Source organism: Myodes glareolus, chromosome 9 (genome assembly GCF_982192425.1).
Source record: "Myodes glareolus chromosome 9, mMyoGla1.1, whole genome shotgun sequence".
NCBI lineage: Eukaryota > Metazoa > Chordata > Mammalia > Rodentia > Cricetidae > Myodes > Myodes glareolus.
In genome coordinates this window covers 70,147,641-70,164,244 of record NC_142034.1, presented here as the reverse complement: position 1 = coordinate 70,164,244, position 16,604 = coordinate 70,147,641, and the positions used below count along the sequence as shown (strand labels likewise).

Below are 16,604 nucleotides of genomic sequence, written 5' to 3'. Positions count from 1 at the left end.
ATATGTATGGATTGAAGATAATTTTGCCTGTAGAGTTGACAGATTGATATAGAGGAAGGAGTGAGAAGTATTGAGGAAGACTTCTAATCTTTGTCTTGAGATATTATTGGAGGGGCTGGAGAGGTGCTTCAGTTGATTAGGTGCTTGGAATGGATGTGCATATAGCTAGCTACATGCTAGCTGGTCTTTATTTCACCAACCAGCTGCTAAATCACTATATGGACACTTATTAATTATAGTTTAGGCTTGTTTTTAGCTAGCTCTTTTTAAAAAAAAGATTTATTTATTTCTTATGTATACAGTATTCTCAGTACTCTGCCTGCAGGCCAGAAGAGGGCACCAGATCTCATTACAGATGGTTGTGAGCCACCATGTGGTTGATGGAATTGAACTCAGTACCTTTGGAAGAACAGGCGGTGCTCTTAACCACTGAGCCATCTCTCCAGTCCTTAGCTAGATCTTATTACTTAGATTAAGCTAATTTCTATTCATCTATGTGCTGCCCTGAGGCTGTTTACCTTATCGATGTAGTCCATCCTGCTTTCTTGCTTCCTCCTTGTCTGGCCAGCCAGCTGGGGGCTGGCTGGCTCTTGTCTGGCTAGCTGGCTCCCCTTTTCTCTCTGGCCACCACTCCTGTCTGTTCCTCCTCTGTCTAGTTATTGACTGTTCAACTTTTTATTAATTCAGTCCGAATGACACATCTTCACAGTTTGCAAAAAAGATTATTCCACAAAACTTCTCTCTTTTTGTCTAAATAAAAAAGAAAGTTTTAACTCTAACAATACAAAACCGTATACAATAAGAACAATTACCAAGTAAAGAAGATGTTTACAATATCCAGTTTATGAGTATTTAGCAAATTTAGGGGAAATATTAAATTATTTATCCTTTCTTGATGAGTTCAAACTTTTGTACCTAATTTACTTTCTATCATAACTAAGGGAAATTGTAACCATAACAATCTAGTCTTCAGCTCTGTCATTACCCTCTAACAGGTAGGAACTGAGGGACGCTGGCAGCCAGGACTTCTTTTATATGTTAAATAGGCACCCCAGCTGTTTGTCCTGGGTTTGAAACTTAGCATTTGGGACATGGTAATGAATTTTTAAATATACCGCCAAAGGCATAATACATGAAAGAAATCATTGATAAATTATAATGATCATTCATCAAAATTGATGCCTGATCATTGAAAGCCAATGTTGAAAAAGAGAAGACAAACCTCACATTTATAAATGGTAGATATGATGATAATCCAAAACCATACAAAAAACTTTGAAAGTTCAAATATGGAGATAAAGTAATGGACAAAAGACCTGAATAAACTTGAAGAAGGTATGTGGATAGCAAGAAGTATGTTAAAAGTTGTTCATTATCACATGCCCATAGAGAATTGCAGATAAAACACACCAGTAGAGTGTTCCAAATCTAAACCATGGACAATGCCAAATTTTACTGCAGATATATAGCAACAGAAGTGCTCAGTCCTTGCTGAAAGCTGCAGATGACACAGCCGCACTGGAAGACAAGTGTGTGCATTTCTTTTAGCAAAACTGAGCATGCATTTACCACAATCCAGCAATCAGTCTTTAGCATTTTCCCAAGTGAAGACAAAATTTCAGTCTACATAAAACTTGCAGATGGATGTGATTAGCAACTTTATTTATAAAACTTGCAAGTGACCAAACCATGTCTTCATAGATGAGCATATAAACAAATGGTGGAATTTCTAAATGGTGTGATATTATGAACAACCAGTGAGTGGGCCGATAAGATAGCAGGTAAAGGCTCTTGATGCACAAGTTTAATCCCTGGAATCTATGGCAGAAGAAGAGAAGCAGGTCCCAAAAATTGTCCTCTGACCTTCACATGCCGGCAAATATGCATATAAGCATACTAATGATATTTTTTTAAAGTGAAGGGTGTTGTAATCCTTGTGAAAAACCTTATTTGAAAAGATTTATATGAGTCCAACTCTATGATAGCCTAGAAAAGGCAAAAAAAAAACTATGGAGAGAGTAAAAAGAAAAACCTAATGGTTGCCCAGAATCAAAGAAAGGGATGAAGAGGTGAAGTATAGTGGAATTTTTAGGGCAAACATGCTATTCTTTATGATACCACATGGTGAATATATGTTAAACATTTGTCAAGAACTACAACATATACAACTGAGTGAATCCCAAGGTTAACTGTAGATTGTAGATGTAGCTGGAATGTAAGTGTGGATTCACTGATGATGAAAAACATAGCATTCACCATATAGAGGATGTTAGTAGTGGGAGGGCTGTACATATGTGTGTACATGGCTATGTGAGGACTCTGTACTTCTTTCAACTTTGATGTAAACTCAAATTGTTCAAAATTTTTCATTAATTTAAAAGAGAATAGTGAATTGCATTTAGAATCATCAAAGAGTCTGGTGATTTCAGCAAGAACAATTTTAGTGGACTGAGGAGCATCCAACCAAATCAGGACAGGTTAGAGTTATGGAAGGAAAAGTCATAATTTTGTATAGAACCTGACCCCAAACACAGCTATGACAAGATTAAGGCTCGGGACCTGTATGGCAAGAAGGAGAAACTGCTGAAGCAACTAGATGATGTAAAGGTGGCACTCTCCCAATTCTGTGTTGCCAAGGTGACAGGCAGCACCTAATCCAAGTTGTTCAAGATGTGAGTCGTCCACAAATCCATCACTTGTGTCCTCACCTTTGTTAACCACACACACACACACACACACACACACACACACACACACACACACACACACACAAGGAACAAAACAAAACAACAAAAAACAAAACTTCAGGAGATTCTACAAGGGCAAGAAGTACAAGCCTCCGAACAGGTGACCCAACAAGACTAGAGCCATGTGCCGCCAGCTCACCAAGCACGAAGAGAAGCTGAAGACAAGAAGCAGTTGCAGAAGGAGAGGCTGTACACAGCTGCACACATATGCAGTCAAGGCCTGAAGTGGCAAAGACAGTAAAGTGCAAGACTGCGGGTGGGGAGGGAGAATCGACCCTAAAAGGGAAAGAGTAGCGGTCGAATGAAAAGGCAGGGTCTCAAGAAGCCTTTAATTTAAAAACTGGATATATCAGATCATGTTTGAGGGCTACTAAAAATGGTGGATGGAAAGATGGGAGCATAGCATTGAATTCACCCAGTAGCAACTGGAACTCTATATGACCTAGAGATCTAGTTATACTTGACCTGAATTTCAATTGTTTGTCCTAAAAGGAAGTCTTCCCTATGCTCTCTGTATTATCTTTACTTCTTTCTCTCTCCTCCTGGCTACCTGTCCTTGTCCTTCATCTATAATGTCTACTCTATGATGCAACCTCTACTAGTCTGCCCTTGTCTCTCATACAGATCAAATACATTGCCACTGAAGTGTGTCCCATCTTACATCAATGTTTTTTCTGTGCTACTGTGTTTTGCCTCTTCTCAAAGACTATGCTATTATAGATATCTCTTCTTGAGCAGAAATCAATCGTCATGATATCCTGATGCTTTTAAATGGCTCTATTATTGTCCAATGACCAATAGCACATGAAGTGATGCTCACTATAATTATGTATGAGTTAAATGCATATCAAAGCCACAGTAAGATACTTATTCACATTTACTAAGGTGGCCACAATAAAAAAAAATACAGTAACCAGTATTGGTGAGAATTTGAAGAAAAAATGGAATCCCCATAGATCCTGCTGGGAATGTGAAATGACATGGCTATGATGGAAAACAGTTTGCTATTTCTTAAAAACTTAAATGTGATCCAACAATTCGACTGTAACTTTTATACCAAAGAAAAAAAATGAAAATATCAACCTCACAAAAAATTGTAAATGAGCAATTACAATTATTTATAATTGCCAAAGAGTAGAAACAACCCCAATGCCCATCTAATAAGTGGATCATAAAATGTGGCATATCTATATTATCCAGCAGTTAAAAACAAGTGCATGCTAAAACTGATGCATGCTAAAACACAGATGAACTTTGAACACAGCATGTTACATGAAAGAAGGAAGTCATAGAAAACCACGCACACGCTATATTCCACTTATAGGAAATACCCAGGGTGAAAAACATATAAAGATGTATGTAGTGAGCCTCTTCCTGTCTGCCATCTAGCTCCAAAATAATGACATGGAAGTTTCTTTTGTTTGTTTTGTTTTGTTTAATTTAGTTTTTTTTTTTGATTGTTCAGTTCAAAGTTTCTCTGTGTAGCTTTGGAACCTGTCCTGGAACTTGTTCTGTAGACCAGATTGGCCTTGAGCTCACGGAGATCCGTCTGCCTCTGTCTCCTGAGTGCTGGGATTAAAAGCGTGTTCTACCACCGCCCAGCAACACAGAGACTTCTTACTAATCAGGAAAACTCAACCTTTGCTTAGGCCTGTCACACTAGCTCTTATAACTGAAATTAACCCACTTATTTTATCTACATTCTGTTGCATGGCTCGTTACCTCATCTCTCATTAACTGCCCATGCTGCTTCTTCCGTGTCTGACTGGCAACTCTGTCTTCTTCTTCTCCTCAGAATTCTCTCTCTGCCTAGAAGTCCCACCTATATCTCCTGCCTACCTATTGACCACTCAGTTTTTTTTTAATTACACCAATCGCAGCAATACATTTTCACAGTGTACAAATGTTCCACAACAGACAGAATTAGAGAAAAAGTTACTTAGTACTAGTGTAGTAGAATGGAAATTTGTCACTAATATGAGACTTTAGAGACAAAAATGTTCTAAAATTAGATTGTAGTAATGGTTGCATGACTCTAAAAATATTTTAAAATATTGAATTTCATATTTTTGTGAGTTTTAGGGTATGTTGACTTGTGTTGCAATAAAACTGTTTAAGAGTCACTATGCTATTTTTAAATGTCTATATTACATTGAAGAGAGAGGTCCTTGAGAACATTAGGAGGCATTGGTCTAGAATTCAGGCATGGGTACTGGCCTTTAGCAGAGGGATCTTTCCATTGTGGTAGGTTTGTAGATGCAGTATGGGAGGGATGATTTGCACGTCAAAGGGCACACACCCCATTCAATGCTCAGCTCTACCTTTAAATTCTTCATTTGTTTTTCAACACAGGGTTTCTCTGTGTAGCTCCCTGGAACTCACTCTGTAGACCAGGCTGGCCTTGAACTCACAGAGATCCGCCAGCCTTTGCTTCCTGAGTGCTGGGATTAAAGGCGTGTGCCGTTGCCATCTGGGATTTCTTTATAATTTGTAAACTAGAGCCTCCTATTTTACACTGAGCTTTGAAATTTTTGAGTCTTGGGTGGCATCCTGTTTGATGGTTACTGTTGTTATAGGCGTGTACGGTAAAAGATTTTCAGCTAAAAATTGCAAGTGGAAGAAGACAGGTCTGAGGAGAATAGAGCTTGAAATAGTCCTGAGAAGCTAGAGATGTGTAGTATAGTTGCTTGTTTGAGTCAATTTTGTTGAGTCTGCGATTTTCCAGGTTGTATAGTTCTACCAGTGTTCAGTGACACTGAAGGTACAGAGGACATGGAAGTGAGGGCTTGTCTGAGGTTGAAGATTTGTCAGGCATCTGTGTGCTAGAAGGGGAAGGGATAAGAAATTAATTATATTGATGGATAGTGACAGATTAGATAACCCACAAGGAAGACTAAAGAAGGCTAATAGGGAAGACAGAATAGCAGGATCAGTGAACTAAAGATTTTAACAAGGGGGCATACTATTTCATGAAGGCACTTAAACAAGGATTAGGAGGGTTCAGCAAGCTGTCTGAATGGATGATTCTGTAGTTTCTATTGAAGGTGAGCGCTGGGCTTTGGTGGTCACATGACTGACATGACTTGAGGGAAAAGGTGACAGCACTAAAGGAACTGAGAGGACAGCTGTGTAGTCATCTACCTGGTTGACGAAACCGTTTAGGATGATGGCAAGGCTGAAAGACATCGGTTTTCACAGACTAAAATCTTCCAGAAAAGAAGTCAGTTGAAGTCGCTGCATGCTTTGCTCTTGACTCCATTCTCATGTTTACTCGTTGGCATGGACTGTACCTCCCTTAGCTCCCACTTCCTTCCCACTTCTCTGCCATCCTATACTCCCACCCCAACCCCAAGTCCCTAGAATTACACCACCACAATCTCCCTACTTACATTTGGCATGCTTATATTTTAAGAACTATAATATTATAAATATATTATGAAGTCATGAGACAAGTCCATAATTGGAGTTACTGAGCCATGTGTGATATTCAATACAGGGATGAGTTAACAAAACAAACAGTACACTTGTGACAGCTAACATGTCCTGATGTTAAGAGGGTTTTCTACTTTAGAGGACGTGGTTTCTTAAATACAGATTATTGTATCATAAAGACAGTAATAAATGGATTTAATATTTCCCTAGTATAATTTTAGGTGTTGCAAAACAGACCTAATAATTTGTTTTTGCAAACATTGTTTGGTTTTCTAGCTTGTTTTTGTCCAAGTTGTCACCCCTGCTAGTCAAATGCTCTGCCACTGATAAATCCACATCTCCACTCTGCAAGACACCATGTGAGAGTTGTTACCTTAAATGTGGTAGAACTGAGTATTTCAACCTAATTTGTCTTTCACCAGATTTTTCATTTAAATACATGGAACACAATGCTTTTTAGGCATATGACAGGCTTTGTGTTGTCATGTTTTATAGTGCTGGAGATATATACCCCAGCCTTAGAACACATTCTTTTTTTCCTAGAAAATCAATTATCTTCCCATATAAACCTTTTTTTCAACTTGAAGAAGTAATAGGACACCTGAGAAGGACAAGGGATATTTCATGGCATTGTGAATTCTATTTGCTATTGTGAATGTGTTTCAGACTGAAAAGAAATCTGAAGATAGAGGTCCACAAGTTCAAACAAAGTTAAACTCTGGTTGTCTAGACAGCAAGGCTCCATTCTCCCATTATAGTTCAGCTCTCAAAAGCATTGCAGTTAAGGATGTTCTGTTGCATCAGCCCCTGGAACCTGTGTCGGTAAGTCCTGGTATTTTATTAACTCATAATTCTGGAAATACTATAAAATGTACTGATTGGGAAGGTTTAGAAATGCACAATTTCTTAACGAATGTAGAGAAAAAAGTAGCCAAATTCTACAGCTGCATGCAAGCTAATGCTTTTTTAAAGTGAACTGAGTGTTGACAGCTGTGTCATCGGGAGCCCTGCAAAGCAGATTCTGAGACATAATAAAGAGTTCAAGTGGCTTATTGGAGCAGATGATACCTGAGAAAAGAAGTAGGGGACTAAACAGTGACTTCCTGGATTCCGTGGGGAGTTCTGAACAAAGAGTATGCATCACCCAAGTCTGTGTTGTGCTGTGTGCTCAGGACTTGGCCGAAGGCTGAGGTGACAACCTCAGCTTGACAGCTGATGAAGATCCTAAAGATCCTGATGCAGCTTGGTTAGTGCTAAACATGCCCCTTACAGTGTACCAGTAGGCTCTTTGTTCAAGGAAATTTGAGCCGAGACCCCTGAGACTGCCTAGCTCACCAGAACACTCATTCTGTCTTCTCTCCAGAATCTTCTCTTTCTCTGTAAATCCTTGCTCATCAATCCTGAAGGTAGGCTGCTCCTCATTGTTCAGATAGAGAAATTTAAAGTATGTAACTAATAAGTAAGAGTTAGCATATTCTGTACCAAGCAAATATACCCATATATTTTTTTAACATTTTCTTAATAATCCATTTTAGATTAGTTTATTCCAACTAATTTAAATAGATTAAATCAGAAGAAAAACAGAGAGAAAGAAAAGTAAATGTGGAATAAAACTAGTAGAGACTTAACTATGGTTTTCAGTTTATCTCAGGGTTTGGGTTCCAGATCCAAACGTGGCATCATATAACAGTCACGCAATCAATTAAAGAGACTTCCCAGAAAGGCGTGGTGGGTTTATGGAGTCCAGGATTTAAAAAGGCCACTGATTGCTGAAAATAAAACTACCTACCTCAGTCAGTCTACCCATCTGTCACTCATGTTTCTTTGCTTTCCTGCCTGCTTCTTTTTTGTTGTCCATGTTTGTCTCTTTCCGTGTCCTGCTGTCTCTCTGACTCCTGTCTCTGTCTCATTACCTGTCTCCCTGCTCCACACTATCCCTGCCCTTCTGTGCCTCTGTCTCCCTGCTCCACACTATCCCTGCCCTTCTGTGCCTCTGTCTCTCTTTCTGTTTCTGTTCTGTTTCTGTTGTCTTTTTCTCTCTTCTCCCTTCTCTCAATCATCTTCTCTTTTTCTTTCTGGTTTCTTCAAGCGTCCTTCTCTTTCTGCATCTTTGCATCTCCCCTTTTCCCTCTAGTTTCTCCCCTACTTTCCACTCCCATTTTGTTGATGTGAGTCTTCCCATGAAAAGTACAGTACTCTCCCAGTAACTAAACAAATGCTGAAAGTAATTTAAGGTGGTTAAAAGAGGTAATCAAAGCTAATTATTTATTACTCTAGCTTCTCTTTCTAAATTAATAGTGATTTCAACCTCAACGATCTTCTGTAGTTGTTACACCAGATACAGTTCTATTCAGAGTTGCTTGACCTAATTCAGTCTAGAAAATTCTTCAGTTTCCTGTCAGGTGATTTAAAATTTAATTAGCAGAATAAGGATTTTATTATTATTACACATGGTTTAATCTACTAACTTTTAATTACTATTTTTAAAATGTTTTCTTTCTAATAATCTATTTTATAAATATTTATAGAAAAAAAGTTCTACTTCTCCTGATAAGCAAAACAAAGCCCTGTTAACAAGTACACCATCTTCAGACACAGCAGACTTTGTGGTAAGTACCTTTGTGGTATCTGTGTCCCGACTTCTCCTCTCCTCATTCATCTGTTTATATCGTTCTGGGGACATTTGCTCATGAAGAGTAATACCTGAACTTTTCTGCTACATAAACACACTTTCACTGGAAATACTCTATATGTGAAGAGGAATACTGCAACACCAACCAGGGTTTGTTTAGGAGTTTTCTTTAAAGATTTTATTTTTAATTATGTATACGTGTCTCATGTCCATGAGTATGTCCATCTGAGTGTGAGTATCCACAGAGGCCAAAAGAGGGCATCAGATCCCCTGGAGCTGGAGTTATAGGTGGTTGTGAACTTCCTGACATGGGTGCTGGGAACTAAACATAGGTCCTCTGCAGTACACATTCTTAATGACTGAGCCATCTCTAGCCCCAAACTTGCCAGGTCACAAATTCTTCTCCTTCCACCCCTCCCTTCCCTTCCCCTTCATGTCCTAACTGGCCTAGAACTCCTTTTGTAGACCAAGCTGCCCTTGAATGCATAGACCAGCCCAATTCCACCTTTGGAGTGCTGGGATCAAAATCATATACCATTACAACCAGTCTTTTCTGTATATGTAACATAAAATTTGGAATTTTAACCATGTTTAGCTGTGCATTGAACATTTCTGTATAATCATTATCTCCGTCTAGTTTTAGAATTCTTTTTCATCTTGGAAAACTGAAACTTCATACCTGTAGGACAGTAACTCCCTATTGGGCCCTTCCTAATCACCTTTCTACTTTCTCTCTGTGATTCACTACATGAAGTGCTTCATATAGTTAGTTAAACATTACACATTACGTAGCCTTTATTTTTTGAGACAGGGTCTGACTTATCCTGAGATCAGTTGACCATCCTACCCCAGCCTCCCCTAGTAGCTGAGACTTTGGGTATATCTCACCATACCCAGCAGTATTCCTCCTTTATGTCTAATGTAATACACAAATATTATGCCTTTAAGTTCACATATGTGATAACATGTGTCAAAAATTACTTCCAAGGGCCAGAGAAATGATTCAGTGCCTAAGAGCACTGGCAATTCTTCCACAGGACTGGGGTATGATTTCCAACACCCACATGGTGGCTCACAAACCTCTAGAACTCCAGGTCCAGGGAATTCGGCACCCTCTTCTGGCCTCCATGGGTCCTACATACACATGGCACATAGACTTGTGTAGCCAAAACACCATATACATAAAATAAAATAATTTCAAAAACACATAATGTGGGATGGCTCAGTAGGTAAGGGTACTTTCTTACAACCTGAGGTCTGTCCTCGGGACTCACACAGTAAAAAGTGAAAACCAACTCCTGAAAGATGTTCTCTGATTTTCATGTAAGTGTAGAGGCACGTGCACTCACAACACAATACAATGCACGCGCACACACACACACACACACAATTACTTACATTTTAGATATGAAAACATTCTGTTAATAATATTACATTTTATTTATGTGTCTGTTGGTCAGTGGACATTTTGGTCATTTCTGCTTTGGTTGTTATGAACACTAAACAAAGTATATGTATAAATATAAGCGCCCTCTTTTCAGTTCCTCTGAGTATATACCCAGAAATAGAATTTCTAGATCATATGGTAGGGGCACTTTAAATTTTCTAGAACTTGCATCATTTCACAATCTTAATAGCAATGCACAAGGTTCCACTCTCTGTATATCCTTGCCAGTATATGTGATTTCATATTCTGTTTGGCTTTAATGAAAAAAATATTTATACATTTATTTATCCAGTTAAATATGTTTTAAAGAATTATTTGCAAATGTAATTAATAATGTTTATTCAAATGAAGTTGTTTGTACATCAAATACACAAGAAAATGCCTCAATAAGATAGTGTTCTCAATATGTTTAATTATTTAACACTAATTATTTTTGAAACTGTAAAAGGAGTTATATTGTTATATAGATTGATTTGTCTCCAGTGAAAAATGTATCTTTTGAAGAACTATTTCCAAATGTCAGCAATTATGTTAACTCAAGTGAAATTGTTCCTGTGTCAAGTTGGCAAGAAAGTTCTTCAAATGAGGTAACATTTTCAGATTTTTCTTCAACTGCTGTAAAGATAGTTATGATGATTTTTTTTAAGACCAACATCCTTTATGTGTAGAGAAGACTCAGTTGTTAGCTATGTGAGCTTCCACTTTTATGAGTTGCCTTTTTATTCTGTACATAGGATATTTTGAAGCACAACATTTGGAATTTTTCATCATTTAAATTGTCTAATTTTTCTATTGTGGCCTATATCTTTGGTGTCATACAAAAAATCATTATAAAATCAAATGTTTTTGTTAAAGATGTGTAGGTCTCACAATTAGGTGTAAAATCTATTTTGACTTAATTGTTGCGTGTGCGTCTACACACACTTTTACCTGTAGGTACCTAGTTTTAACAGTGTTGTGTCCTAATTTTATTATCTGAGAATTGTATTATGTACAAAGGAAAGTTTAGTATAGTAATTCTAGATTACAAACTGTTTGTTTTGTTTTCTTTCACTTTTCATGACTAGAACTTTTGTGTAGTTCAGGCTAGCCTCAGATTCACAGTCTTAACCTCAAACTCTTGTTTTAACTTCCCAAATGTTTAGATTACAGGCATGTGCCATCATGCCCAAGCAAGGCAAAAAACATTTTACTCCCTGAACTCAGTGGATCTCTTATTGTTTTTCACAAATTTCTCTGTGTATACACACACACACACACACACACACACACACACACACACACACACACACGTATAATCCAAAATGGGACAGGGTAGGACGACTTATTGACTCATAAATGGAAAAGAAAATGATTGAATTCAGAAATTGAGTAGCACTTGTTAGAAATCCCTGTTGAGATTTCTAGATGCCTTTTTTTTCTCTTTGTTTTTCGAGGCAGAGTTTGCCTGTATCTTTGGCGCCTATCCTGGAACTAGCTCTTGTAGACCAGGTTGGCCTCAAACTCAGAGATTCACCTGCCTCTGCCTCCCAAGTGCTGGGATTAAAAGCATGCACCACCACCAACCAGTGAAACTTCTATATGTTTCTATGATTGTTTTTATTTATTATTTGTATATAAATGTATGGTTTTTGCATGCATATTCTCATGTCATGGGCACAAGTGTGTCCAGGTATATGTGTGTAGTTCTGAGGTTGATATCAAGTGCCTTCTCCCGTTCCTTCCCAGAACCTTATATATTGAGGCATGATCTCTTTTTGAACCTGGAACTCCCAGTTTGGATGAACCCGGCTAGCCAGATTGCTTAGGCAATTCTGTTTCTGCATTTCTGGTTCTGGGATGACATCAAGCTGTCATACTTACCTGACATTTACATGGGTCTTAGGGATCCCAAACTCTAGTTCTCACACTTGTTTTTAACCTCAGCTTGTCTTTGTTGTGCCCCCAGGCATCTGTTACAAACAGACTTTCACCATCTTCTATGGTTTGATATAGCCCAAGGAGAAGAAAAAAAAAGATATTATTACTTTTTTTTTTTGAGGCAGGATTTCTCTGTGTATCTTTGACTGTCCTGGAACTCACTCTGTAGACCAGGTTGGCCTCAAACTCACAGAGGTCCACCTGCATCTGCCTTCTGAGTGCTGGGATTAAAGGGGTATGACACCACACTAAACTGAAAGGAATATTTTTATGTGTACATGTATTTCAGTATTGGCTAAGGGCTTCTGTTAACTTTGCCTGAGTTGCACGTCTGCCCTGGTCCAACTGTCATTGCCAGGGAAAGGGAAAACTGTAATTGTTTAAGACTGGTTTTCCTGCCCGCTCCTGTGGTCATAGAACAAGTTTTACAACCAGAACAAAGGTGCAGAACTTGCTGAGCTAACAGAACAAGTTGCCATTCTCCATTACAACTCTTCACAGCATTTGGTATTGAACAGAGAAACTGAGTTCATTCCAAATTTCCAATAAACTTTCCAAATAAATTATTTTTCCACCCTGTCACTTGCAAGCAGAAGATTTTCTTAATCCCAGCACTTAGAAGGGAAAAGTAGAGTAGTTCAAGGCCAGGCTGGACTATGTAAGGAAATCTTGCTCCAGAAAATGATGCCTTCTTTTTGAGGACATGCTGGAGTGAAGCTTTTTTATTTTAAAAGCAGGGTGGGGAACTTTAAGAATATATCAAGTCAGTTATCTTTATCTTACAAAATTCTTTTTTAGCTCATATATTTGTGTTATATCTCTGGCTATTGCTTAATTTATTCTTTGGTAATATAAATTTTTGACATTTTGGGAATTATCTTTTCTTCCATTGTTTATAACCATTGATCTTTCCCACTGTATTTTGGGAGTGTTTCCCTGTTAGTTCCTTCAAAAAGCTAGAACTAAAACCCATTTGTAGCAGGTTCTAATAGCAGCTGTATACACCGAAGTTGCCTGGCACTCGTCCTGGAAAAGCACAGTCTTAGGAAAGTTTTCTGCATGCGACAGTTTTCCATTCTGGCTAAGAGCAGTGTACTGACTGGTCTGTCAACATGGGTGTTGGTCCTGTCAGAGCAACCTTCAACCATTAGGTGGATTGTTCAAATACAGTTCTTTTCTGTGTCTGAATAAAATGGAACACAAACAACTGTTTTCTTCAGAACTTCTCTTTCTTAAGGAAGAGAGTAAAGTTTTTGGTCTCGTAAGTATTTGTATCATTGGAGATTCTCCACTGTTCTGAGCATACAGCAAACTGCAATCGCTTCTCCAAGTGGGTTTCTTCCTGGAGTAGTAATTTGTTGATGTGGCTGTGATAAATATTACAAAATAGGTGGTTTCTTAAAACAGGAAAAAATATCTACCACAACTCTGAGTAAGGATGCTAGCAGAGTGCAGCTCCTCCACACCCACTGGGGGTGAATTTTTCTTCTTTCAGGCTACGTGCCAGCATTTTGTGACTGGGACAGCATCAGTCCGGTCTGTGCCAATTCTCATGTAGCTCCCTTCCCTCTTTGTGTATCTCTGTGCCTTCACATTTTCCCTGTATGTCAATGTCCACGTTTCCTATTCTTATAAGAACACAGGCTATATTGAACCAGCACTTGTTCTAACTTGATGACATCTGTTAAGACCATATTACCAAATAAAGTCACCATAATAACTGATGTCTTTTTGAGAAGGATATGGTTCTGCCCATGATACTTGTTTCCTTGTTTTCATGTAGGGAAGGTTTCATGTAACCAGTCCTAAATTCTTTGTTAATCATTTGTACAATATTTTAGATCTGAAGATCCATCAGATTTTAACTCACTGAAAAAAGTTTCTGCTGGAATCTTCTGACTTGTGCTTTCTGTGCCTGGACACAGCTGTCAGTCACCCTTCATTTAGAGAAGTGAGCCCTGCAGTACCTCTTATGAAAGGGAATATGGGATTGTTCATGACAAAACAGTTTTTAATTCTATCCCCGTAGTTGAATATTCTCCTACTTTAGTTAGAGAATTGGAGGTACAAATAATTTTCTTTAGTATTTCTTCAACATTACCTTATCAGAATTCTAACTTCCCATGTTGTTTTGTGGGACCATGCTTGGTTTTTTTTTTCTGTTTCAGAAGCTTGGAAAAAATCTTGTCTTTCGATCCTGTGTGAAATTTTTGTCATGCCTCACTCTTTTTCCATGTACTATGTCAGAATGTCATGGATTTTATTTGTGTGTGCATGCATGTCTATGTATGGATCTGTGTGTATGTATAGAGATGCTGTGGTCTACATGTGGAGGTCAGAGGATAGCCTTGGGTGTTGGTTCTCACCTTCTACCTTGTTTGAGACTCCTCTAAAATTGTTTGTTCCTAGAGACAAAAGAATCCCCAGGAGCTCATGGACTAGCTATCCTGTCATACATAGCATTAAATAACAAGAAGTTCTCCTTCTTTCTCTCCTCACTCTGAACCCCACTCCACACATGAGCCTGTGCGCACACATATATACTTTCTCTGTATGTTAGTGATTTATATATGCAGTCATAGTTAATATTGTGGATGTGGAAAGGTAACTAAACAATCTCAACTGTAAGCAGTGCTTGACAACTGTGAAGTCATTGTTAGATATGGCTGAACTTTCAGGCTAACAACATTAGATCTTTGGACAACTAAGAGCAGAATCTTTTAGCCTCTTGTCTGGAGGTAAAAGGGTCTTTGGGCTTGGAATCTCCGCAGTTGCTGATTTACGTTTACTTCATTCAGCTGTTTTTAGCACAGACTCACTACCCCAAATGGCCAGAAATCTTCCAAGGAGGAAATGATCTGCTAGCCTCTTTCCTTAGGAAAATTCTCTGTCCCGTGTTTGAGGTGGAAGAGGCTGTTGAAAGTAAGAAAGCAGATCTGGGTATAAAATAGCATTCATCCAGAAGATAATATGCATGGCTTAAATAAGTAAACACTACTTTTATTCCCCTCATTTAGACAATAAAGCAGGATATTACAAATACCCCCTCCAAAGTGTTTCAGATCACGATTCAATTCATCTTCTCCATAAGTTCCTGTTTCATTTTGTGGTGGTTTGAATGGAAATGCCCCCCACCCATAGGCTCATATGTTTGAATACAGGTCCTCCTATTTGGGAAGGACTAGGAGGTGTATCACTGGGAAGAGGCTTTGAGGCACCCCCAGCTGCTTCTGTTGTCATTCCTCACCTCATTGTCATGGACTAACCCTCTGGAGCCATACACCAAATTAAAAACTTTCTTTTTATAAGTTGCTCTGGTCATTGTATTTTCTCACAATAGGAAAATAAGACAATTCATCATCTCTTTATTTGAATGTTACTGATTGTTTTCCAATATGGTTCTATCATTCTAACCAAGAATATTGAGACTATTTTTATTTTCAATAAGACTGCATTAAATGTAGTACCCAGAGGAATTATGCAATAACTATTCTTTTCCTTTTCAGTTTCCTTCATATGCATCAGAGATCTGTTGTATTATTAGGGCATCACCAGGAACTAGGCATATGAGAAGTAAAGATGTTGCTGTGAAGAAAAGGTATTCTCCTCCTACAGATGTTCCTCCAGGTGCGAGCTCTGTTGGCCTTCACAGTAGATATTTTCTGTACACAGTAAATTCATTTATAACTTGTATTCTCGAGTTTTTGCATAAAATTGAAAAGATAAAATTACAAAAGCTTGAGCAAATGTCATAAACTTGAGTAAGATAGCTTTGTAAAAATGCATACTTCATCTTTTGAAAACTTAGCTTATGACGTTGACTTAAATGTATCTACCTAGGATGCTTCTTCTTCAACAATTTGCTATTCTCTGCTGTTTGAATTTTATTTCAGTTGTATGCTTTTTAAAGATGGAGAATTATTTTATTCACTTGGTATTGGTTGAGTTCCTCTGTGTGAGGCACTATGTTTAACATCTCAACTCCTCACCATTATCACAGTAGGTAGAATGAGTGCTGGTATTCCACTTTGCCACATTTAGAGTAGGAGATTTTAACTGATAAATATTGCCAAGTGGTTGAGGCAAATGCAATCGTTAAAGGCTTCTAAAATCAAAATAAACATATTTTTCTAATTCCATAGTACAGCTAAAGAACCTCTCATGAGTGAGTGGCCAGTGAAACAACTGAAATCTAATATGACACTTATTTTTATATATTTATGTATTATTTTATATATATTATTTATAAATATATATGTATGTATATATACCCATGCAAGATGTTCATTCTTGACTTTTGTCCTCATGTTTTCCTGTGTCTGCTCTGAGCACTCTTCAAGTTTATAAAATTTCACTTTTTAAATAACTTCCTGATTGCCTAAGTCAATAGTATCCATTTTATACCTAATAATTATATTACTGAGGG

General features: G+C 37.9%; 1 protein-coding gene across 1 annotated transcript in view; it reads left to right on the top strand.

Moving 5' to 3' along the window:
* The window catches only part of Meikin (meiotic kinetochore factor), a 44,705-nt gene that overhangs the window by 20,942 nt on the left and 7,159 nt on the right, over positions 1 to 16,604 (top strand). The window contains exons 10-13 of the mRNA XM_048437694.3: positions 6,846 to 7,001; positions 8,708 to 8,788; positions 10,726 to 10,845; positions 15,685 to 15,805. Coding sequence (XP_048293651.3) covers positions 6,846 to 7,001; positions 8,708 to 8,788; positions 10,726 to 10,845; positions 15,685 to 15,805 — 478 coding nt within the window. The remainder of the gene's footprint in view (positions 1 to 6,845; positions 7,002 to 8,707; positions 8,789 to 10,725; positions 10,846 to 15,684; positions 15,806 to 16,604) is intronic.